Source organism: Drosophila miranda, chromosome 3 (genome assembly GCF_003369915.1).
Source record: "Drosophila miranda strain MSH22 chromosome 3, D.miranda_PacBio2.1, whole genome shotgun sequence".
NCBI lineage: Eukaryota > Metazoa > Arthropoda > Insecta > Diptera > Drosophilidae > Drosophila > Drosophila miranda.
The window spans coordinates 12,132,981-12,156,169 of record NC_046676.1 but is presented as its reverse complement, the minus strand read 5'-3'; the positions used below and the strand labels follow the sequence as shown (position 1 = coordinate 12,156,169).

At 46.3% G+C, this 23,189-nt stretch overlaps 6 protein-coding genes across 7 annotated transcripts; 3 read left to right on the top strand and 3 right to left on the bottom strand.

The window, feature by feature from the left end:
• Window positions 1-1,862: 1,862 nt before the first annotated feature.
• On the bottom strand, window positions 1,863-3,075 carry LOC108159031 (SAGA-associated factor 29). Its single transcript, XM_017291951.2, has 4 exons — window positions 2,942-3,075; window positions 2,658-2,886; window positions 2,443-2,600; window positions 1,863-2,372 (listed from the first exon to the last, which is right to left on the bottom strand). Exons 1-4 carry the CDS (start codon window positions 2,978-2,980, stop codon window positions 1,929-1,931), a joined length of 870 nt encoding a protein of 289 aa, XP_017147440.1. The 5' UTR covers window positions 2,981-3,075; the 3' UTR covers window positions 1,863-1,928.
• A 185-nt stretch (window positions 3,076-3,260) lies between these two features.
• Window positions 3,261-3,908, top strand: LOC108159033 (60S ribosomal protein L29). Its single transcript, XM_017291954.2, has 3 exons — window positions 3,261-3,348; window positions 3,533-3,640; window positions 3,710-3,908. The coding sequence occupies exons 2-3, from the start codon at window positions 3,539-3,541 to the stop codon at window positions 3,836-3,838; spliced, it is 231 nt and encodes a 76-aa protein (XP_017147443.1). The 5' UTR covers window positions 3,261-3,348; window positions 3,533-3,538; the 3' UTR covers window positions 3,839-3,908.
• LOC108159030 (queuosine salvage protein) lies at window positions 3,859-5,171 on the bottom strand. The gene is made up of 2 exons (XM_017291950.2): window positions 4,780-5,171; window positions 3,859-4,718 (listed from the first exon to the last, which is right to left on the bottom strand). The coding sequence occupies exons 1-2, from the start codon at window positions 5,039-5,041 to the stop codon at window positions 3,943-3,945; spliced, it is 1,038 nt and encodes a 345-aa protein (XP_017147439.1). The 5' UTR covers window positions 5,042-5,171; the 3' UTR covers window positions 3,859-3,942.
• A 3,106-nt stretch (window positions 5,172-8,277) lies between these two features.
• Window positions 8,278-19,311, top strand: LOC117185962 (kinase D-interacting substrate of 220 kDa). Of its 2 annotated transcripts, none has more exons than XM_033390564.1 (9): window positions 8,278-8,841; window positions 14,153-14,287; window positions 14,351-14,548; window positions 14,609-17,376; window positions 17,434-17,612; window positions 17,677-17,918; window positions 17,988-18,158; window positions 18,218-18,442; window positions 18,746-19,311. In XM_033390564.1, exons 1-9 carry the CDS (start codon window positions 8,671-8,673, stop codon window positions 19,289-19,291), a joined length of 4,635 nt encoding a protein of 1,544 aa, XP_033246455.1. In that variant the 5' UTR covers window positions 8,278-8,670; the 3' UTR covers window positions 19,292-19,311. The 2 variants fall into 2 exon arrangements, with proteins under 2 accessions (XP_033246455.1, XP_033246456.1); XM_033390565.1 differs by lacking the exon at window positions 8,278-8,841 and adding an exon at window positions 9,707-9,844.
• Window positions 19,312-19,356: 45 nt separating this feature from the next.
• Window positions 19,357-21,011, top strand: LOC117187758 (myb-like protein AA). Its single transcript, XM_033390571.1, has 3 exons — window positions 19,357-19,442; window positions 20,114-20,413; window positions 20,481-21,011. The coding sequence occupies exons 2-3, from the start codon at window positions 20,146-20,148 to the stop codon at window positions 20,666-20,668; spliced, it is 456 nt and encodes a 151-aa protein (XP_033246462.1). The 5' UTR covers window positions 19,357-19,442; window positions 20,114-20,145; the 3' UTR covers window positions 20,669-21,011.
• A 22-nt stretch (window positions 21,012-21,033) lies between these two features.
• On the bottom strand, window positions 21,034-23,091 carry LOC117187793 (protein panoramix-like). The gene has a single exon (XM_033390642.1). The coding sequence runs from the start codon at window positions 23,089-23,091 to the stop codon at window positions 21,034-21,036; it is 2,058 nt and encodes a 685-aa protein (XP_033246533.1).
• Window positions 23,092-23,189: the final 98 nt, after the last annotated feature.

Here is a 23,189-nt window from a genome sequence, read left to right as displayed (position 1 = left end):
TATTTTAAACAGGTTTATTATAAATTATAAAAATTATGCAAACGCCGTCGGTTCTCGACTTTTTTGTTTATTATAACTAAAACAATGATGTATCTAAATATACAATATAAGAAAAAATATATATATATATACTTAAATAAATATGCATAAATATAAATGGAATTGGTTTTACATATATTTCAAATCAATTGTCAATCGCGCTCTTTCCGACGGGAATCTGCAAAGCAAAAATTTAGATGCCGGTCGCACCTTGTATACTCTCATGGACAATACCCATAAATTTTCTAATTCAATTATAAAGACAACATTAAGACAACAGTAATTTTGAAAACACTCATGCAATATACGAATGTAATAAACTTTAATATTTATGTACATATGTATGTACATAAGATATTTTATATATACAGTATATACAAGAATATTTCAAAACTTCGCCCCGCCCACTTCCGCCCCCACAAAGGACGAAAATCTGTGGCATCCACAATTTTAAAGATACGAGAAAACCAAAAACGCAGAATCATAGATAACGACCATATATATCCGATTGCTGAATCTGGATCAGATCATATAACTTTTGTAGCCAAAAGGAACAAATCAATTTGCACTGGCTACGCAGCGCGCGACGTCACGCTCAGACTGATTTTCTGTCTCTCTCGCACGCACTCTTTGTCGTGTCGTTTAATATTAGCGGCGTCTGCCGGAGGAGAGCCATACTGACTTAGTATCGGGTATAACTGTAGAGTTGCGGTGTCCGCAGCAACTCACAACGTTCCCCCTCGTTTGTAATGTTTTTGAAAAAATTAATAAATAGCCTTTAAAAACGTGTTCTGGAAACTTTCTTGCTATATTAATAATGAATCAATCTATGCAAAAAAAATTATTTCATATAAATCGGTAAGTTGGTTCAAAAGATATAGCGGTTTGACTTTTGAAAATTGTTGAACCTATTCAGTTGAGCGGCACTGTATGTATTTACGTATACATTGTATGTAGTTACATGTATGAACATTCTTAAGGTATATCCTCTATTTATAAGGTCGAGAACCGACGGCGTTTACATAATTTTTATAATTTATAATCAAACTGTTTAAAATAAGGAAATAAATGTGTAATTATATTATTGTTATATTTTATATTTTGTGGTATAAATCAAACAAATAACAGCTTTTATTTCATTTCCCGCGCCCTAGTGTACCATACCCCCACCCCCTGCCCATTCTTCATTTATTTTGTGGCGGTAGGTCAGCTCATCAAAAGACCCAAGACAAGAACCAAACTCAAATTTCAGTTCTAGCGGCCAGCAATACTAAACACACACACGCAAAGTACGTGAGAATGCATGTGCACCCACCCATACACTAAAACATGCTGGTGGCATAACAGAACCAGACCTGAGAGAGTTCAAAAAATCTGAAAAAGCATACAAGCACATATTTTTGTCGAAACATATTGCGTGTGTACTAACAAATGCAAAGATGTTCTCTCTGCGCTCTCTCTCTCATGATGACGTCACTCTGGGGTACTGAACGCGCTAGCCAGTGTGTGACGCTTTCGTTGTATGAACTGGCACATCTATATACTGTATGGTTAGTGGTCTTACTTTAAAAATATACCGTAAATATACTGACGAGCTCAAGTTCTATTATACATATTCCTCAATTTTGATATTCTGTCGAATATTCCCAGCTATATAGAATATTTAGCCATGCCCACATAGTTTTAAAGGATTAATGAATCAATGACTGGCCTATTCTTAGTACTTGCTTTTATTGGATTTCTATATACCGTTGAACATTAAATTGAATAGTTTGATGAAATTGACACAAGTATTTTTAAGACCTGGTCACAATATACGGAAATTCAAATTCCAGAATCTTTGCATTTAATTTATATTTATTTGTATATAAGCTACGGAAAAATTACGTTTATGCCGATGAGAGATTACCGCTGCCGCTGCCAGCGCCTTTCTTCGTAGGACGATACGCGATGACATATCGCTGGGCTACGGGCAGAGGCTCCGCATAGCCGTTCATATAGGACGAGTCCTCGAAGAGAACATCATACTCTTCTGTGGCAGTCGCAGGCAGGCGGTGGACAATGGCTTTGTAGAAACAGGTTGTTTGTGGATACAACGCCATCACTACAGTGTCCTTGGGAAACAGAGCGTGACCATCAGTCTCAGGATTGGCACGCATCAGGGGCAGCGGAATAACTTTCCTTTTGCTAAGAACATGGCGATCCTTTTGCTCTTCATCAATGTCAATCACATCGTACTTATTTTGGCGATGCAAAAACTGAACCACCTCCGCCAGTATCCAGTTCTCCTCTTCATCGATGCCCTTTGCCAAAGCGGCTACGTTGTCGCCCACCTTTCGGGAAAAAAACAGACAATAAGACTATAAAACATTCCATTCCCTTCTCAATAAAGGACTGACTCACCTTGGCCACGTAGTTTCCCTCGGCTGGAATTGCTCCACACAAGGCTGGAGCCCGTTCGCCTGGTTTGCTCACAAACAAAGGCAAAGTTTGGGCAGAGAGCTGCACCATTTTCATGAGTGCTCCTCGACGAATGGCTTCTTTGTTGCCAGCATTCCGAGCTGTGTGAAGGCGTGATTTAGAACCAGAAACATGGTATCATATTCGCTTGAACTCACCCTGAATGCGACGTTCGTTGCGAATGCTCCGAATCTCGTGGATTTTGGCTAGAGCTGCTCTTATGGTGGCCTCCTCCTGCGAGGTCTCCAACATGCTGGCCTTCAGCAGGGGTTTCACCTTTGCATTGTTTGTCTGAAGGGAACGTACAAGAGTTGAGATGGAGTTCTCTGCCCGGCGGCGCTCCTCATCAACAATGTGAATCTGTTGTTGAATATCTTTTAGGCGATCCTACGGGAGATGCATCAAGTTAATTTTATTACTTTCTGTCATTATCTTGGCTTACCTGAATCTGCTGAGCTGCACTCTCTGCAGTTAGTGGCATTTTGTTAATAATTTTTATTTTCAATTGTCAATTTTTGTAAACAAACAAAAAGTATCGTCTGAAACGCGTCGATGCGTAACTATCGCATGCCAAAATATCGATGTAGCATTTATATTATTGTTGGCGGCAAAATCTTCTGGTCCTAGTCAATCTGATAAAATTATATATTTAGGGTTGAGGTTTCTATCTAGTTAGGATAGATCTGCACTAAGAAATTACATACATGGCCATTTTCCGCCCTTAAACACAAGCTGTTATCCTATTTAAATAAAGGAGGCTTAAGTGGGCTAAGGGTCGGACCGTATATTTCTTCTCGACAAATCCGCGGTCACACTATTCCGTTTCTTTTCCGCTGAAGTGTCAAAAACGTAGGTTGCAACAGAAATTGTGTCAATAATAAATCCGGAAAAGCGTTGATTTTCGCAATAAATCGACCAGATCTGGGAGTGATAATGTGTTTCCCTTGCCTTGAAGTATTTGTAATGTGGAATATTTTTTGTTTTCATGCTCCGCTAACCCCTGGATGCTCGGATATTTGCGTTGGAAACATAGTTTGAGATGGCCAAGTCAAAGAATCACACAAACCACAACCAGAACAAGAAGGCCCATCGCAATGGCATCAAGCGCCCTATGCGTAAGCGCCACGAGTCTACCATGGGCGTAAGTAAACAGAATTGGTTTATTTTATATGCGAGCACATATCCTAACCCGGCTTATCTTTTTGAACAGATGGATGTCAAGTTCCTGATCAACCAGCGGTACGCACGCAAAGGTAACCTGTCCCGCGAGGAGTCGGTGAAGAAATACAACGAACGCATCGCCTCGCAGCAGGGCAAGCCCAAGCCCATTACTTTGTAGATTCCAGACAACATCCGGTCTTGGTTAGAAGAGAGCCTGTTGTTTAATTAAAGGAAATCAATTTAACGTATGCGCCAACATGTTTTTCGTGGCCAAGTTGATAGTTAATAGTAAATGCTCAAGACTTTGTGGAATGGGATATGTTCCAAGTCCGCCTGATACTGGCGTCTGTAGTCCCAGAGGTACTGGTCAATCACAACAGAATTCACGTTGTCGGGAGAGATTTCTGGATGGTCTTCCTTCAAGGTTTTCATCACCTCATCCCTGACCTGCTCGATTATGTATATCGATGCTCCGCGTATCTCCACCTCCATTGGATCTCCGTTCTCAAGAATTGTATCCGATTTGAGCACCTCTAGCAATTCCGGCGTGTACTGCAAGCTGCCGAAGTGCACCAGCACCTGTGGAATACGGTAGTCTGCGAACATGGTGATCTGATCGATGTCGTGGAAAAAGCCCAGACCCTTGCCCCTGTAACAGGACCAGATATCGCCGACAAGTATCTGAGCCCGTTTCAGGATCGAAACGCGGTTTCCCGCAAAGTCTGCCTGGTCCCGGAAGCACGGGAATTCCTCGACAATCAGCTCTAGCAGACGCACAGCCGATTTGTCGGCTGCCTTGATCACATTCTCGAAGCGGCCATCGTACTTCTTTAGCAGGCTGTTGCCCACTTCATGGAGACAGTCGAGCCGTTTCTGGATCAGCGGTATCTTGGTCTCGCCGTCGTCCGATCGGAATATATGTTCCACCGTCTTCATGTCGATTTCCGAGTAGAACTTGGCATTCGTCACATTTAAGCCGTCAGCGATGGCCCTTTTAATGGCTGCACAGAGGGCAAAGTATCCCGTGTAGCCATCAACCTTGTATTTGGTATAGTTATCTATGAAAAGATTAGTCAGATTAGGTTGGAGATCATTTCATGTGATGCCAAAATTACGCACTCGGTGTCCAGAAGCAAAAGTTCAGGGTATCCAAGACAAAAACCCAGTCGGCGGCTCCTGAATATGCTTCAGGCTTGCTATCGTCCGGATTTGGATGCAGCTCATGCTGCGAAAAGTTCTCCACTCCTATGCGCTTGCTCTGGAGGCCGTCCAGAATCTCCTTGGACAGCTTTTCGATGCCTTCAGGCAGCACTCGAACGTGCTTGGCATGCCGCACGATGTGAGCTCCAGATTCTCGTGGGCTTAGGCTTTTGCTTACCATCTTGATATTCCTTATAAACCTTGAAAGTATCTTTAAAATCAGCGAAGAGATTGCCGGCAAATCGTAGTGCGGGTTTAAACTAGATCGTTATCGGATTTATCTATTTTGACTTTTTCACACAGTGTGACCGCGGATTTATCAGTCTGACCCTCAGAAATATACCGAAACATACCGTCTCATTTTCAAAATATACCGTAAATATACTGACGAATTCAAGTTCTATTTTACATATTTCTCGTTTTTGATATTCCGTCGAATATTACCAGCTATATAGAACATTAAGCCGTGCCCACATAATTTTAGCCCATTGATGAATAAATTTTCTACACAATTGGTTAGTTTTTAGTCCTTGCTTTTATTGTATTTTGACTAAAACAGGGTTTAAACAAAATAGTTAAACAAAAAAAACAGTCGCAATGTTGCTAGTATTTGAAGACATGATATCGTGTATAGGGCTTTGGGCGCCCTATTTCTTTAATTTTATATGTAGATCAAACGCAATTTATTAAGACCTTTTCTCAAATTGATATGTTTTTGACTTATTCATGTGTATTATTAGTATCTTGTATATATTTATCTCGATCCTGATACCTACTGAGCCTTGGAAGACAAACATTTTCTCAATTCTATAACATCCATTTCCCCCAGGGTATGTTTGCATGGATTGCATACCACCTCATTTTCAAAATATACCGTAAATATACTGACGAATTCAAGTTCTATTTTACATATTCCTCGTTTTTGATATTCCATTGAATATTACTAGCTAGATAGAACATTTAGCCATGCCCACATAATTCTGTCCGAATAATGAACCTATTTTCTAATTGACTGGTTTATTTTTAACACTTGCATTGCATTTTGCGTAAAAAGAGGTTTTAGCGAAAACGGTCAAACAAAAAAAACGAAAATAGTTATTCCGTTGAACAGTGTTGGCTAAGACCTTTAGCTCTGACTTTCATAGCTGCCCAACACTTACATTCAATTTTTTTTGTATAAAAAACAAGCCAGCAGCAGCTGACGTCGGTGTCGCGATATAATGTCCCAAAAAACGAATTAAATGGCTTAAGCTGGTTACAAAACCAAAGAAAGCATCCTGTGAGATTGTGTAATACTCCCTGTCCATCTGTATGTCAAGTATTTACTAACCAAAAAGTGCGAATTCGTTATCAAAACACACACAAAAGTCGTGCTGTGAAGGAGTCGTTTTTAAGCAAATTAGTTTCTCTTCGTGACACCTTGTTTAACCTAATATAAGTTTGTGAATGCATTGAAAAGTATACGAAAATATCACTCGCAGACGTACTATTTCAACACCCAAAAAGTTCTTTGTGCTGTGAACAAATATTTTATCGACGTTTCAGTTTGCCATCAACACACACAGACACAGACACTCCTCTGCACGCGTTCATTACATACACAAACGTACATATGTAAGGGCGCTGAAGATACAGATACACGTGCGCTCAGCTGTGCCCCCCACCCAAATGACGCCTGTTTTCATTCAAGTCTGATCCTGCACAAATCGCGACACTTTGAGACTGAGAAACAACGACACACTGCTCTGCAACGAGATTCATTCAACAGGTGAGCCCGAGTACCCCTACATTGCGTGGACTGAGCATAAGTAAGAATCCCTCAAAGATGTCCAGCATTTGCCGTAATGGTTATAAATAATATTTCGTATAATTTCGTTTGTAGACACCAGAATTCTGGTAATTATCATAGCTGTAGTGTGCTGTCGCCCAAAGTGCTAATTAATTTGCACACTCCTACTGAGATCTGTAGAATCATTCAGTCAGACTCTTAATTAGTTCGCTAGAATACATATGTATATCCCGTTTGGTATTGTTCTTGACTATAGTATACATATTCGAATATGTGCATATGTATGTGTATAATAAGTAGTTTACATAAATATATTTAAAGACCTAGAACTTGCAGAATCATCTACTGTATACCCACACAGACTCGTATTTATTTTTATAATATTCTCGGGTCTATTCCAATATGTGTTTTCTTCTAGTTTTTGTCACTATTCGCCAATTAAATGTCTTTAGACAGGAAGTAGTTCTTTTCCTTTATCCACTATAGCATTCTTACTTGCTTTATTTGTAATCTGTCATAATTGAAGAGTATATTAATATCGTAGTGCTCTGCAGTAAGACATTCTTTATCTCTCCCGTTATCGTGCACTTCACCCGAAAGGCTGGCAGTAAGCTTGACACTCGAATCCAAGCAATCGAAATATAATATCTTTCAGTGCATTGCGTTCTCGATCATCATTAAGTTGCCGCTCGTCACTTATTGAATGCTCATCAGCTGTCAAGTGTTAATTTGTGCCGATTATATTCGTATCTATAATTTTTCCATGCCAAGCAATGGACTCCAAATCTGTAAAGGTAATTGAAATCTTCTAATTCACTGTATCACAAATCGACGCTAATTTGCCTGATAAACGATGTCAAATCAGACGCTTCTTGCCAATGATTGAACGCCATCGCCTGGGCCTCAGTTTGTTTTCATATCGGGTCGTTACCTGACGCAGAATCTTGGCCAGTAAAATCCAAGCTAAGCTTCAAAATTTCATTGAAAAGCATTGTAAAGTGTACAACATGGTGGAGAGTGTTCCGGTCTACTCCATTTCGCATTTCATGGAAATGCGTCCGATAGGGCCATCAAATGACGAGGGCCGCATATCTAAAGAACAAGTGAGTGAAATGATGCAAAAGGAGAACTTAGATTCCAAGGTGCTCTAAAGAGAATGATCACCATTCAGATCTCCGAAGACGCATTCTCAAGGAAGCATATTCCACTAAATATCACAATCGTATAGAATACGAGTTGTTAACTCGGTGAACACTCTGTTATTAGATTCCATTTGTGTATATTCCTCCAGAAAGCGTATGAAACACTTCGGCATGCCCAAACACAGCCTTGTCTTAGTTTTTGTTTCCATTTTGACATTACCCTACATTCCCGCATCACGTGTCTGTCTGTGCACACCCACACACACACACACACCCACTCAAGTTCCCACGAACACACGCACACGTTGTTAATAAACGGTATTATTTTGGGTTGCAATTTCTCATTTTATCAAAAACAAAATAAAAAAACAAAAAGTGAAGGAAAGCCACGAGAGAGGGCGAGAGAGCGCGAAAGAGAGTGTGTGCGAAAGTTGTTGCTGTTGTTGCTGTTGTTTCTCTCTTTCTGCGCCATCGGTTACAGTTAGTTTTCCAGCAGAGTGCGCCGCGTGCGCTCCACTCACCGACTAATCGCCGCTTTTATATTCCAGATAGATTATAGTCGGGCAATTTGCATTTCTCTAAAGCTAAACAATATACTACGTGTTTACCTATACACATACCCGTAATCCGTAATCACAGACGAATCAGAATCGTTCCGGGGAGATGCTCCTCAGTGCTGTGGTGTCTCTGTCTCCGTCTGGGCGGCCCCAAAACGGGAAACGATAGTCGCGAGTAAATATTTGGCCCGGGGCTTAAGTCCAGTGACACGCTGTAAACTGATAATAAAAGTGTACTAAAAGAGTTACACACTCCACTCCCGTGGTATTGGAGGTGGTTCCAGGTTGCCAATAGAGAGAGAGAGAGAGAGAAAGAGCCGGAATGAAGCGCACACCCAAATTGCACGAGGTGGGGCGGGCCTACTCGGAGATGTCGCCCCTCAATCCGGGCTCTCCGCCTGCACCGGTGGCCAGTACCAGCGGCTATGGAAGCATTTTTCCCTTCGGCCTGCTGCGCGGCTCCTTCGGTCGCGGCGGTAATGCTGCGGTTCAGGTGGGTTCTGCCAGACGACAAAGTAAAGCTTAATCGCCCTGTCATCCGTTCTATATGGTATATGGGGGAGACTGACTGCTTATCGGGTTTCCCACTACAGATGTATGTACTGTACTACATATTGCCTGAAATGAGATTGTTTTACCGATAAGTAAGCAGACGGCGGGACATATGGTTAGTATGGTGTGGTATGGTTTTGTTCTTTATATTTTATCGTGACGATTAGTTAAGGCGCCTCGAATCGTACATACCCTTCAACATACGTCATACCTTTACATGACATATATTTTTTAAATCTTTATGGCATGCAGCCCTAAAGTATGCAACGCTAAAAAGTGTTGTACTTTGGGCGCTCGAAATGGCGGCAATTCAAAAGCAGCAGAAAAACGAAACCCATCACGCGATCAATGATACAGGGAGAGGCTTTTCCGTTGTGCGCTCTATTTTCTGTGGGATGCATTTATCTGTCTATCTAAATCTAGATATTCCTATCAGATACAGTAACTTTTGAAATTCCATTCATATTCTGTTCATCCCTTCCGGTTTCAGTCCGATTCTATTTGTCTTTCTGGGAGGAAACGAAATTAAGAAAAGGTAATTAACAGCACCATACTTTTCCATTGTCTTTGTTTATTAGGAAGCAGCCACAGCCGTAATATCTTTGCGTGGTGTTCCTTTTAGTATCCGCGGCTTATCTGAATAGGTTTATCGGTGCTGTTTGCTCAATTAATGAAAACTAAATAGAATAAGGCGGATCGGAACGTTTGGTGGGCCAGAGGCAACATTTATATATGATGCTACCCCATTCGGGGCGCCGACAGTTCATTGAAGGCGCCTTTGCCAAGCAGTCGATGCGCAGCTTCGGAAATTAATAATCTGCATACATATATACATATCTCTTCAATCGATATCGAAATCGGCCTTCAAAACGGAACTAAACGGCGAAAGTTTGGCGAAAATGTTCAAGGCCCGCTTAAAGACGAGTCCCAGCGGCGGGGGTGAGGTGTGTCTTCTATCTATCTATCTATCTATCTGTTATTTATATCTGTTGTATGACAATTAAGAAAGCAAGTAAGAACTTTATAGTCGTGCTGGCGCCCTCCATTATCTGTCTAAAACGAGCTGACAGCCCCTGACATGTGACAGAGAAAGCCCCAGGAGAATTAATGAATCAATCTCTGTTAGAAATGTTATCAATACTATGTCCATTCTTTGTGTTATAGGAAATGCTTATGCACAGAATAGATCCATACAGAAAGTGTGTGCAAGTGGAAAAAAACCAGAAAATAGCGGAATCTAGATATAGGAATCTTGCATCCGTCAATCAATTTGGATTCATTAAGAGGCAATGACTCTCAATGTTGCTTTTGTTGTTGTTGTTGCTCCCCCAATCAATAGCATTTCAGACGTTCTTCGATCGAAATCAATTGGAAGCTAAAAACTGCTTTAGAACGCAAAGCTTTAGATAATTAAATATGTGATGATGTACTAACCATCGTAGATGCACACAGATACATCCCAGGATACATCCCCCGATGAGATAAGCACCCCCATTAATTTCAACATCTTCGAGTGTCGTACAGCGAAAACCTACCGTCATGGGGAAAGATGGGAGGGCACACAAGCCCCCAAAAAAGAAGGCCGCAACGATGTTGAGTGGAATCGAAGAAGTACCAGCTCCAGAGGCAGTCCTAACTCCAACGACAGGGGGTGGAAGGGCAAGGGGAACCAGCCCCCATCCCCCGGCTAGTGGTGGGACCATTGCGGCTTTGGTGAGCGGCCTGCACCACTCGGGGGCACGTGACATCCAGTCGCTGCACCAGCCACTGCTCGAATGCGAGGAGCGGGCCCTGGCCATCAAGCAACACCTCAGAGGGCATCGGGGCCCTGGCACTGAGGCGTCGCCCCACGAGTCCATGCCGCGATTTATAGTCGATATCGAGGAGGAGCCATCGGAGTCGTCGCAGAGTATTGGAGGGCAGGAACACCAGGATCAGGAACACGCAGAGCAAGATCATAGTGGCGGTGGCTCTGGCGGTGGCGGTGGCGGTGGTGGTGCCGGCGCGACCTCCTCTCGACGCTTCAGTCACTTCAATCTGGCCCTGCGTCGTTTCTCCCACATCCATGTCCATGTAAATGCACACCAACGATCCTTGCATTCTTGTTCTCCTTGTTGTTCTTGTCACGTTTGTTGCTCTGCTGCTTTGGCCCTAGCCCCCAACCCCCAACCCCTAACGTTAACCGTAACCCACAACCCCGAACCACGCACTTACACCCATGGTATCCCCGCATAATAAGCAGAATATGCAGAGAAAGAGAGAGAGAAATGTTCCCCGAGGAAAACCAGTATACAATCGGATCTAAAAATAAACTTCTTGTTGCTTGCTGCTGGCTGCTGGCTGCTTGCTGCAGCTTATGGCTTTACTAAAACGAATGAAGAGGCCACTAATGCTGCAAGAATGGTCTGTTCTTCGTTTCTTCAGCCTTTGTTCTGCCTCTGTTCTGGCTTCAAGTGGCTGGCTTTCCTTTCCTTTCCTGGGAAGTGTCAGTGGCTCGTGAGGCTGATTACGAGTGTTGGCTGCCTCTTGACTGGAGGGCCCATTAAGTGACACGCGATTCTATTGTCGGTCGAGTCCAAAATAAACCAACTCAATCGCTCATTGAGTGTCTCCCCGATATCAGAGACTGTCCATCTCTGTCGCGATTCTCAAGTGTCGCGAATGAGTGCTCTGTGGGGGGGAAGAAGTTTCATTAGCCTAATGGAAGCCATAAACATATAAAGAACATCGATGTAATTACACGTGCATTTCACTCGAATGCGGATGGTTGGTCATCGGTTGGCCTTCTGAGAGCATAAATTAAAGTGAAACTCTTTATGCAAGGCAGCGGCTCTTGGACTCTTGAGACTTAGACCACAAACAAAACCAGCCACTGACCAGTCCGCTGGCTGGTCAATCAGTTGTGGTGCAACGCTCGTGGCAGCAACAGCGGCAGCACCAGCTGCGGGTCAACAAAATAATAATACCAAAATTGGCAAACAAGTTCCTCTAAGTGCGAGTGCGAGTGCGAGTGGTTTTTCTGGCCAATTATATGCGACACGAAACGGCATTTCCATAGAGCGTGGAGCGTGGAGCGTGGAGCACACCTACCGACTGCCACCCCATGGCTGATTACAGTGGGACGGAGATGACTACTTTTGCGTGCAAACCCCATTCTCACAGCAGCGACGGCAGTGGATGATAAGCGACCCCCCACCACACATCACGCGTCAGACGGGACCCGACCAGGGAGCTACTAAGGCGGCACTACGGAACAGTTTCTGCATTCGACTCGCTTCGCATTCCCCAAGAAACGCTCAAGAAAACCTAAACGCTCGCGCCGCACAGCATCGCAGAAGCACGGAAGCACGGGAGCACTGGAGCACGGGAATTAATTAATTGCCAATTAATGAAGCGGCAAAAAGAGAAAGAAGAATATTTGCTTATTAATATTATGCACATACCGTACCCGTATGCACTTGGTGGAGCACTCGATGCCAGTTCTCGCGAGTGATTCTGTTACTGTTTTTTTCCTTCTCAATTGTGTGATTTATGTGATACTGTGACAAATGAAGAGCAGAATTTCCATGTTTGTGCAGTCGCTGGTTTTATCAGCTTGACGCAGCACGTACCGTCGTACCGTCTCCGCTCGTACACCGCGACCAAACAAAACAGAGCTAATTAATCAAATAGAGACAAATTCAAGAGCAAATTTAATTGCTAGATACAGCAAAAGAGCAATCATGAAACTATCCAAAAGCTTCGATGAGTTGATCTTGAGCGCCTCGCGGCTGAGCCTCAATAATCTGCGATCGCCAGGCAAGAAGAAATCTAAAAATGTAAAGTATACTCGTACTCAAACAGTAAATAATTCCCATAGATTAAAGAGCATATTGGTTGGGATGCATTCTGCAATTTGGTTAAAAATTTCCCAGCAAAAGGAATTCAATTGAACCTACAACAAAAAATACAAATATTTTAATAATTTAATAAACTTTAAACCACTTTAATAAAATAATTATGATCCATAATGAAAGAAGTACAAAAATATGGGATATCATAAAAGCAGAATGGATTCTGTGTGTATTCCTGACAATACGATGCTTAATAGATCTTTGAGAATACCTATCACAGATTTCCCATTAATCAATAACAAATTAGAACACTTTTAATGGGTATCTGGTCTAATATTTACCCAATCGTCTGTCTGGCTACGCATTTGCTATGCCCGAATGCATTTTAACACCTTCTCTCGACTGTAACTGAAAACTAAACCACAATCAAGGCAAATCTCAAGCTAAAAATGAGAGACTCTACAGAACACCCCATGTGCCATACTCGCACATATTTGTTTAATCGAACATTTCACCTTTCATTGCGATTGAAAGAGATGTTGACAAAAATAAGGAATGAAATGAAGTGAAATAAATTAATTTGAAGCCACTGCAGTGCGTGAGTGGTGGTGAATGGCATTTGTTCAAATAGCAAATACGACAATCTGTGGCATTATCACACTACCTGTCCAGATCTACGCCTAAATGGGCTATCTGTTTGCGGCGGGGCTTATGGGATCAAACGATGTCTAGGGACTCACGTAGACGCCCTCACCTTCGCCTATCCGCGTATCATCACGGATAAAGGTTGTGTGTTTTTTGGGTTTGCGAAAAAGGGTTTACCCAAAAGTTATTTATAAACACCCTCATGCTGAGATATTTTTATACAGTCGCACCACAGACACCACGACACACTTTCATTGGAATACTGATTTCATGGAGAACTGTAAATTTCGCACTGGATTCTTTTTATAACCGTAATTTATTGAGGGCCAAAAAATTACCAACCGAGTGAATCATGGCCTTTTTTGGATGATTTTAACCAATCAACAACATTACTTATGTTTTAAAAAACTCTGCTGGGCCCCTCCCCCCCTCCAAACTCCTTTCACATGATGCGGCACATTGAATGCTGCAAAATAGGATGCCATGCATGGGTTTTGTGTCTTGGGTGTTGTTGTTCCCCCAAGTTTGGTTCTTGTTTGGTTTGAGCATGTAATAAGTTGAAGAAATCCTGAATTAATACCGAGGATTACTAAAGACTCCTCTAGGGATTGATGTGTTCTCGCTTTCCCCCAAAACAGTTCTACATATAACACCCGAATAACCCGAAGCCAATTGATTTCCTGCATGATGTTCGTTTCAGTTCGATTCTAATTGATATCCCCACATCGATGCCAATCGTAATCCTTAGTAACACATTCTCTATTTCATATGCAGAACATAAATCGCTACGGAGAATCCATGGGTTCGCTGGGACATCGCGCCTTGCTGCAGTTCATCGATAATAATGATATCTCCGGGCTGCGCGCCATCCTTGACAGCCGGCATCTAAACATCGATGATCGGGATGAGGTCAGACAGAGTCCTTGGGAGTTCTAGTCTTCCCAGAGTATTCATTTATTCCATCCTTTGCAGAATGCCACCACCGTGCTGATGGTTGTGGCCGGACGGGGTCTCACAGCATTCGTTCGGGAATTCCTGGCACGCGGCGCCGATGTCCAGGCCGAGGATCTGGACAACTGGACCGCTCTGCTGTGTGCCTCCCGCAATGGGCACTTTGATGTCGTCCAACTTCTACTGGATCATGGCGCTGAGGTCGAGCATCGCGATATGGTAAGAAATAACCTTCCAGTCGGCAAACAGAGCCAGCTAATACTCGAATACTTTCCTCAGGGTGGCTGGACGAGTCTGATGTGGGCCGCCTATCGGGGGCACACGGAACTGGTGCGGCTGCTGCTGGAAAAGGGGGCCGATGGCAATGCGCATGGCAACTACCACTTGGGGGCCCTGCTCTGGGCGGCGGGACGGGGTTTCAAGGACATTGTGGAGCTACTGGTGCAGTGCGGTGCCAAGGTGAATGTCGGCGACAAGTACGGAACGACAGCCCTCGTCTGGGCCTGTCGACGGGGCAACGTGGAGATCGTGGACACTCTGCTGAAGGCCGGTGCCAATGTGGACACTGCTGGGATGTACTCATGGACTCCACTGTTGGTGGCAGCTGCCGGTGGACACACGGACTGCGTGAGTTCCATTCTGGAGAAGAAGCCGAATGTGAATGCTCTGGATAAGGATGGAATGACGGCCCTGTGCATCGCCAGTCGTGAGGGATTCCAGGATATTGCTGCCTCCCTGATAGCAGCCGGCGCTTACATCAATATCCAGGATCGTGGGGCGGACACGCCCCTCATTCACGCCGTAAAGGCCGGTCATCGCACCGTTGTGGAGGCGCTGCTGAAGAAGCACGCAGACGTGGATATCCAGGGCAAGGACCGCAAGACGGCCATCTACACGGCCGTGGAGAAGGGCCACATCCAGATCGTGAAGCTGCTGCTATCCACGAACCCCGACCTGGAGTCGTCCACCAAAGACGGCGACACACCGCTCATGCGGGCCGTGCGCAATCGCAATCTGGAGATAGTCCACATGCTGCTCGACCGCAAGGCCAAGGTGATGGCCGCCGATAAGCGCGGCGACACCTGTCTGCACATAGCCATGCGGGCGCGCAGCAAGGCAATAGTGGAGGCGCTCCTGCGCAATCCCAAGCACAGCCAGCTCCTGTATCGGGCGAACAAGGCGGGCGAGACGCCCTACAACATCGACACCCTGCACCAGAAGACGATACTCGGCCAGGTGTTTGGGGCCAGGCGTCTCAACACCAACGAGGACTCCGAGGGCATGCTGGGCTACGAGCTGTACTCCTCCGCCCTGGCAGATGTGCTCAGCGAGCCCACGCTGACGACGCCCATCACCGTCGGACTCTACGCCAAGTGGGGCAGCGGCAAGAGTTTCCTGCTCAACAAACTGCGCGACGAGATGAACAACTTTGCCAAACAGTGGGCCGAGCCGCCGGCCAAGACCAGCGGCCTCCTGTTCATCGTGTGTCTGCACGTGGCGTTGCTCATCGGCACCATTGTCGGGCTGAGCACCTGGTCGACGGTCTGCGGCGTGTCATCTGCCGCAGCCTTCATGCTGGTGGCCTACCTGTTGCTGGCGGCTGTGAAATACTGCAACTACCAGATGGACATGCTCTGGGCCTATTCCGTGCAGCATGGTCTGGAGAAGCGAATGACACGGCTGCGCCTCATCCTGCAGGTGGCATTCTGCCACCCGCCTGGCCCCCAGTCCGATTCCCAAGCCAAGCCGGTGCGCTTCCACTTTGCGGAGGCCAACAGTGCATCGCCGACGGGCGACGGAGCCGTGGCCCACATGCTGGCGGCCCTTCTGGGTGCCTTGGAGTCACACTACGGCTGGCTGGCCACCCGCCTGTACCGCGCCTTCCGCCCCAAGTGCCTCAAGGCGGACGTGGGCTGGCGCTGGCGGCGCATGTGCTGCATTCCCATTGTCGTAATCTTCGAACTGGCGCTGGTCACCCTGGTAACTGGCATCTCCCTAATCGTGGCCTACTTCACGTACGCCAATGCCAAGGAGCGGGAGCAGATCCAGGTGGTGCTCTATGTGGTGGCCGCCATCCTGGGCACCCTCATCTGCACGCACCTGCATGTTCTGGCCAAGGTATGCGTCGCCCTGTTCACCTCCCACATCCGGCAGCTGAAGCGAGCGGTGCGCACCAGCGAAACGGCACCCCTGACGATGCTCGGCGCCGAGGTTGCGGTGATGACGGACATGGTCAAGTGCCTGGACTCGTTCACCAATCAGCAGAGCCGGCTGGTGGGCGTGATCGATGCCCTCGACTCATGCGACACGGAACGCATCCTCACCCTGCTGAACGCCGTCCAGACGCTGCTCTCCACGCCGAACCGTCCCTTTGTGCTGCTCATTTCGGTGGATCCCCATGTGATTGCCAAGGCGGCGGAGGCCAACAGTCGACGCCTGTTCACCGAGGGTGGCATCGGGGGCCACGACTTCCTGCGGAACCTGGTCCATCTGCCCGTCTACTTGCAAAACTCCGGGCTGCGCAAGGTGCAGCGAGCCCAGATGACCGCCCTGCTGTTCAAACGGAGTGGCGGCGGCGGTGAGTACCAGAACGACGATGGACCCACCCTGGGGCACTCTGTATCCGCGCGACGTCTGTCCAATGCCTCGGAGATAGTTTCGAGCCAGGAGAAACTGCGTGGGCCGGCACGACCAGGCGGGGCCAAGAAGCTGCGCCTCTCCGAGTCGGTGGCCAGCTCGACGGGCTCCAATCTGCATCGCCTGGGTCAAAATCCCCAGGGTGTGCTCGACCTCTCGCGGATAGTGCTCACCGATGACTACTTCAGTGACGTGAATCCGCGCAGCATCCGGCGGCTGATGAACGTCATCTACATCACGGTGCGGCTGCTGAAGGCCTTCCAGATTGACTTTAGCTGGTACCGTCTCAGCTCCTGGATCAACCTGACGGAACAGTGGCCCCTGAGGGCCAGCATGATAGTGCTCCATCACGACCAGTTCATGGACACCAATGCGGATGAGAATGTCTCCCTGCAGAGCGTATACGAGAAGTGAGATATGGTTCGTACTGTGAATCTTTCGCTTACTTACATCTCTCTCATCCATAGACTGCGGCCCAAGCTTGCGTATTTGCGAGAGGCTGCACCGCTTCTGGAGCTGGATCGGGATGAGCGGAAGCTGGATGCCTTCCTGCAGCTCCACAAATCGGACTTGCTTGTGGCAGACTTGCGCATCTTTCTGCCCTTCACCATCAATTTGGATCCGTATTTAAGGAAGGTTCTGAAGGGTAAGTGGCGGGCAATGAAAGCTAGTCCTGAATCCATACAAACTGAAGTAAATCTCTCTTACAGAGGATCAGCAGACGATTGAGGATGAGAGCTCGCTTGTAATCCAAAACAGACCGAGCGTATACAACCAAATGCGTCAACAGCCAGCGCCCACCACATATGTGCCTTCGCCACAGCCACAGCCCTATCCGCCCTACCAAGTGTTCCAGAACGATTTTGTGCCCAACGAGATGCGATCGAGGAACCTCAGCTCAAGTACGGAGCCCGTATCGCCGCTGATTGCCTCGCCAAGCGATTCCTTTGGCGTGAGTGTTTGAGGAGATGATCTTCAAATGGAAATGAGACCCTAATAACCACCTTTAAATTGTATACAGGAGGACATATTGCTGACGCGTCTCACGGATCTGACAGTGGAGGGTGTCATCAGCCTGCTAGAGCGCATTGATGACATGAAGCCGGCCATGACGAAGCTGGCGCCGGTGCTCCGTGATAATGCCATCAATGGACGCGTACTAAAGCACTGCGATATGCCAGATCTCAAATCGGTAGACAGAGCCGCTTCAAACTGTAATCCTTCCCCAGTTTCATGGCTAATTTCTTGCAGGTGCTGGGCCTGAGCTTTGGCCACTGGGAGCTGTTTCGCCTGCTGATCACAACGCTGAGGGAATGCGAGCGACAGCCGAGGAAGCAGAATCGCGCACTGCCGCAGGTCGCCGCTGTGGAGGCGCCGCCAGTTACTGTTCCCATGATCAAGGACGTGACGGATGCCCTGGTGCCGCCGCGCGAGTCCTTGTCGCGCAAGAACTCGGTCAGTCACATGGAGAAGCAGGTAAGAGGAGGGCCCACGGCAGAGCTGCAGAAGTGCAGGACATCTGTGATTGACCATTGATGTGCCGCGATTCGCTCTAACTCATGTGCTTTGATCTATTCTTATTCCGACCATTCTCTAACTAACCAAAAACGAAATGCAGTCTAAAGTGCACGACTACGAGTATCTCCAGGTAATGCAGACACCACGACACCACAGACTGATTCCAAATTCAATCAAAGCTTGCCTCCATGACACTCTCCAAATGCAACTAAAGCGGCTGCTATGTATCTTCCACTAAAGCCTCTCTCTGCTTGTCCACAGGTCACACTGGAGGAGCAAATGATTTGCGGCACTTTGCAAACGCTCAACGAGGAGGCGTACGAGGACGTGGCCAGCAGTGAGCGACCCAGTCCCACAGGTGAGATGTTAGCTACAGCCTCACAACTGCAATTGGCACCCATACGCGAGTCCTCCGAGTTCGGCTCGCCCTCCGACGAGCTGAAGCTGACTAGCATCCTGCAGCACCATGCCAAGACTCAGAACAACAACAACACGCACGCGGTGCCGGGCTCGTACTTGCATGCCGATTACAATCGCAGCGCCAGCTCCCATTCCCTACAGAGTCTGGGCGCTGGTGGTGGCAATGGGGGCAACGGTAACGGTAACGAGTATTGCGGTAGCACCTTCGATCTTATGCATGTAGAATCTGTCGGTGGCGGTATCAATGAGATGCATCGTGCTGCGGCACGACAAATCTCGATTAGCAGCGAGCGGCTAACCGAACCCAGCTCTCTGCCCCTGCCCCTGGTGGTGGTTATACCCAATGGCTCCTCGGGGGAGCAGCACTACGACGACACAAAGCTGTGAGATGTCCAGTCTTTGCCGTCGTCTGAAACTGAAACTATGTAAAGTGCATGTGAAGTATTACGGGAACTGGGATTGCGGGCTTTCTAACTTAACCTATAGTCTGACAATGGGCAAAACCATTTTAAAATTGGACCAATTGTCAATGAATCCTGTAAGTGACCAAAGCAGACCAAACCAAAAACCAAACCATATATCATCTGGAACATTCTTTTATGCCTTGTTTGATTTACTTTTACTTTGGCTTGGCTTCGATCTGGACAGTATTATCGTATTATCTATCTAAATCTATCTAAAGTACTAAAATTTTAGTTGTGCGACGATTACTAATTCATTCCAATTGTTATATTCAAAAGACGATTAGTTTAGTTTGATTAATTATTGGCCACAAGACATTTAAAATTGTGAACAATCAACCCTCCACCCACACACCACACACCACACACCACACATGGCAAGAACTCCAGTCTAACATAAAACATGAACATCTAACAACTAACCCTAACTAAGCCTACCCCCCACGGAAACACCCCTTCCCCACCCAAGAAGAAAGTATCAATCAAATAAATGATAATCTTATGAACAACTCTCTACCACTTGCATTTTATTCAGCTTTACCCATTCTCTCCGTAACTGTGTGTTTGTTTATTTATCGCCCTTTTAACCTCTTTGTTCAGTTTGATGTTCGATGTTAAAAATAAGAACTATTTGTTGGTGTGCTGGTGAACCCATTGGGTGGCTCTGCAGCTGCCACAGCGTGTGGCAGTGGTTCCCTATTACCCTGATAAACCATCCGTACCTTACCCTATCCGTATGATCTTTTAGAGCATGACACACCCACTGGTTGTGGGCCAGCAATGACGACTGCATTGCTTACCTCAGCCTCGGCCATGTACACGCATCAGCAGCAGCAGCAGCAGCAGGCGCAGCCTTCGGGTCGCAATGCTATACTGAAGCAGCAGGGGAGTGTCAAGGGCGACAAGCGGGTATCGATTCAACAAACATCGAGCAGTAATCATAACAACAACAACAACAACAACAATAATGCCAAGTCAGCAACGAATGTTGAATATATCTCCGAAGGAGCAGGAAGCAAAGTGCGACTAACCGCAAAGCCGCCAGCAGGTAAAGATCGATCAATCGATAAAGTATAAGTTTTTTCCAAAATAATCTACTTAATGTTGTATTTAAGGACCCCGGCCAGCCTCGCTGATCATCACCAGGTCCGATTCCAGCTCACAGTTCCAGCTGCTACGCTCCTCCTCAGTGGACTATGACGACGTGGAGGCCCAAGAGCACCGCACTACGATCCGGACGACACTGCTAGAGCAACAGGAGGAGGATGAAGCGGCACCGTTCGTGTTTACAGCGCGCAAATGATACAATCTGATAGCCAGATGGCAGCCAAGCTTATTTACACAATTTAGATATAGGGCCAGTCTTAAATAAGCTAACTAACTAGCTAATTACTGAAAGAGTTTGCAGTTGGAACTCGAGAGTTGTGGTTCCCCAAAATAGAATGTAATCTAGCAAAAGACAATTGTTTGCATTAGTTCTTGTTATATTTGTGTGTTTATGTGTATTTATTAATTGTAAACTGATGGAAGAGTAGGATAAATGTGTAATGAGAATCTGCATATGGAATACATAAAGTGCTACAGTGTTATATATTTTTGGTTTCTATATGTACGAACTACGAATTATACAAACAATGAAAAGAGAATCAATATACATAGTGTGTTTTTTCATTTGTGTGAACGAAACTCGCGCTTGTTATCCAGAGCAGGTTGAAGGGCTTGGTAGAGTATGCAGGCATGCGCGGGGCTTGGCAGTGTTCGGCAGAGCTCTTGCAAAGAAAACATCACATTCATTTGGGGCGTCGTCAAAAAGGTCATGTCGAAGTCCGGTTCCTGCCAGAAGGCACCTCTCGGCTGTCCCTCCAGTTTTGCCTGAGTGCCGACGCTGTGCGTGTGGGGCCTGAAGTCAGTTTGGGTCGAGGCATTTATGTAAAGGGCCGCAGAATCGAATTCCTCCGGTTCGGAAAATGGTGAATTGAAAAGCTGTTCCTGTTTTAGTTTCAGTATGCGCTGGTTTGGCTGTGCCTTGAGCTGAGCCTGTTTTAGATGATCCACATCGTAGGCCAGTATCCGGAGCAGATCCCTGGTGCTATCGGGCAACGCTTCCATCCCCCATTTAGCCAAATCAATCCTGGTTCCCGGCGCCGAATTGAACTCATAAACCACATTGTAGTTGTTGCATATCGGCGAGGGATTCTCGAAGGCTTCTTTACTCATGAAGGACTCGCTCTTAGGCACTTTGTGTATAGTGTCCACCATAAGGAACTCCTCTTCCTGATCGTCCAATTTTTTCCGCTCGAACAGTTCGAGCACTTGCTTGGCCCGACTCTCGGCTAAGTTGCCCTTTTCTCGTTTTGTCAGCTTTTGTGGTGATGGCTCTGGATTGGCCGTCTCTGCAACGGCCTCATTCTGCTCCTGCTGGCACAACTTCTCGCGATTTACGACTTTGATGTGCCTCTCGTCGTCTCGAACATAAATCCACTCAAACTCCGAATCTGAATCCACTGCGGACGTCGGCGCTTGTTTTATTGTGGCGATGCGCGGCAGGACATTTAATGTTACTCTCACCCTAAGATCACGCTTGCCTTCGACTTCAGTTTGATTATCTTCGCGTAGACGTTTAATAGCCATTTGCTTATGCTCCTGATGGCGTCTTTTTTCGCTTTGATGATCCTCGCGTAGTCGTTTACTTTCCCTTTCATTATCCTCATAGTGGCGTCTATTGTCTCGTGGGTTAGCGTCATGATCGCCTCTTTTGAGCCTGTGATTATCCTCGCGTGGACGCTTGTCCCTTGGTTTATCCTCGTGTTGATGTCTGTTATACCTATGACTGTCGTCGTGGTGGCGTCTATCGTCTCTTGGATTGTGTTCGTGATGGCGTCTATCGTCCCTTGGATTGTGTTCGTGGTGGCGTCTCCTGTCCCGTTGATGCTCTTCGCTTGTGCGTTTATTGTCCCGTGAGGTGCGCTTGTTTTCCTTTTGATTATTATCGACCGGACTGTTACTTTGAGTCCGTTTTTCAGCAACACTTTCCTCAGATTCACCCCTCTTGTGCTTTCGCTTCTTCTTCTTACGCTCATCTGGCTCCTCTTTGAACTGATCCAACTCTTCCAACGCCTTCTGAGTCGCTTCGCGGCACGCTTCAAGTTCTTCCAGGTTGTCCGTTGAGTCTGGCGTAGCTGGTTGGGGCGGTTCCAAGTCCATGTTGTTAATTTCATCCCTGTTGCTGAAACCACTTGGAATGCCCGACAAGCCATGTTCGTCTAACTCCAATTTTTGAATTATATCGTTTTCGCGGAGACCATCGAATAGTTCGTCGATTATTGCTGTAACAGTAGCAAAATCGACTTCAGCAGCTGCCGGTTCTGCCTTGACAACTGGAACCTCAGGCTCAGCCATGACAACGGGAGCCTCAGGCTGTGCCTTGACAAGAGGTTCCTCCGGCTCTTCGGTGGCATTAGTTGGACTATTTGGTTTTGTCAGTTCACTTCGCGGAGTACGAGGAAAAGATAGGATCTCGACATCGTCGTGGTCGCTTTCCCATCCATGGCCACTGCAACCGGTCGAGAAATCAGTGGGGTCCGGAGAATAAGGGATTCCAACTGTGCGTAGCGGCGTCTCGTCGTTCTCGTCGAGTCGCCGTAGCCGTAGCGGCGTGGTCTCGTTCTCGCCGAGTTTGGCATTATCTTCTGCTTTTATTTCAACTTTTACCTCAGTTTCGTTCATATTTCTACAAAATTTTGAATCACATCACAGAAAAGAAGTGTGACCGTCCAATCCTCAGAAATATACCAAAATATACCGTCTCATTTTAAAAGTCGTAA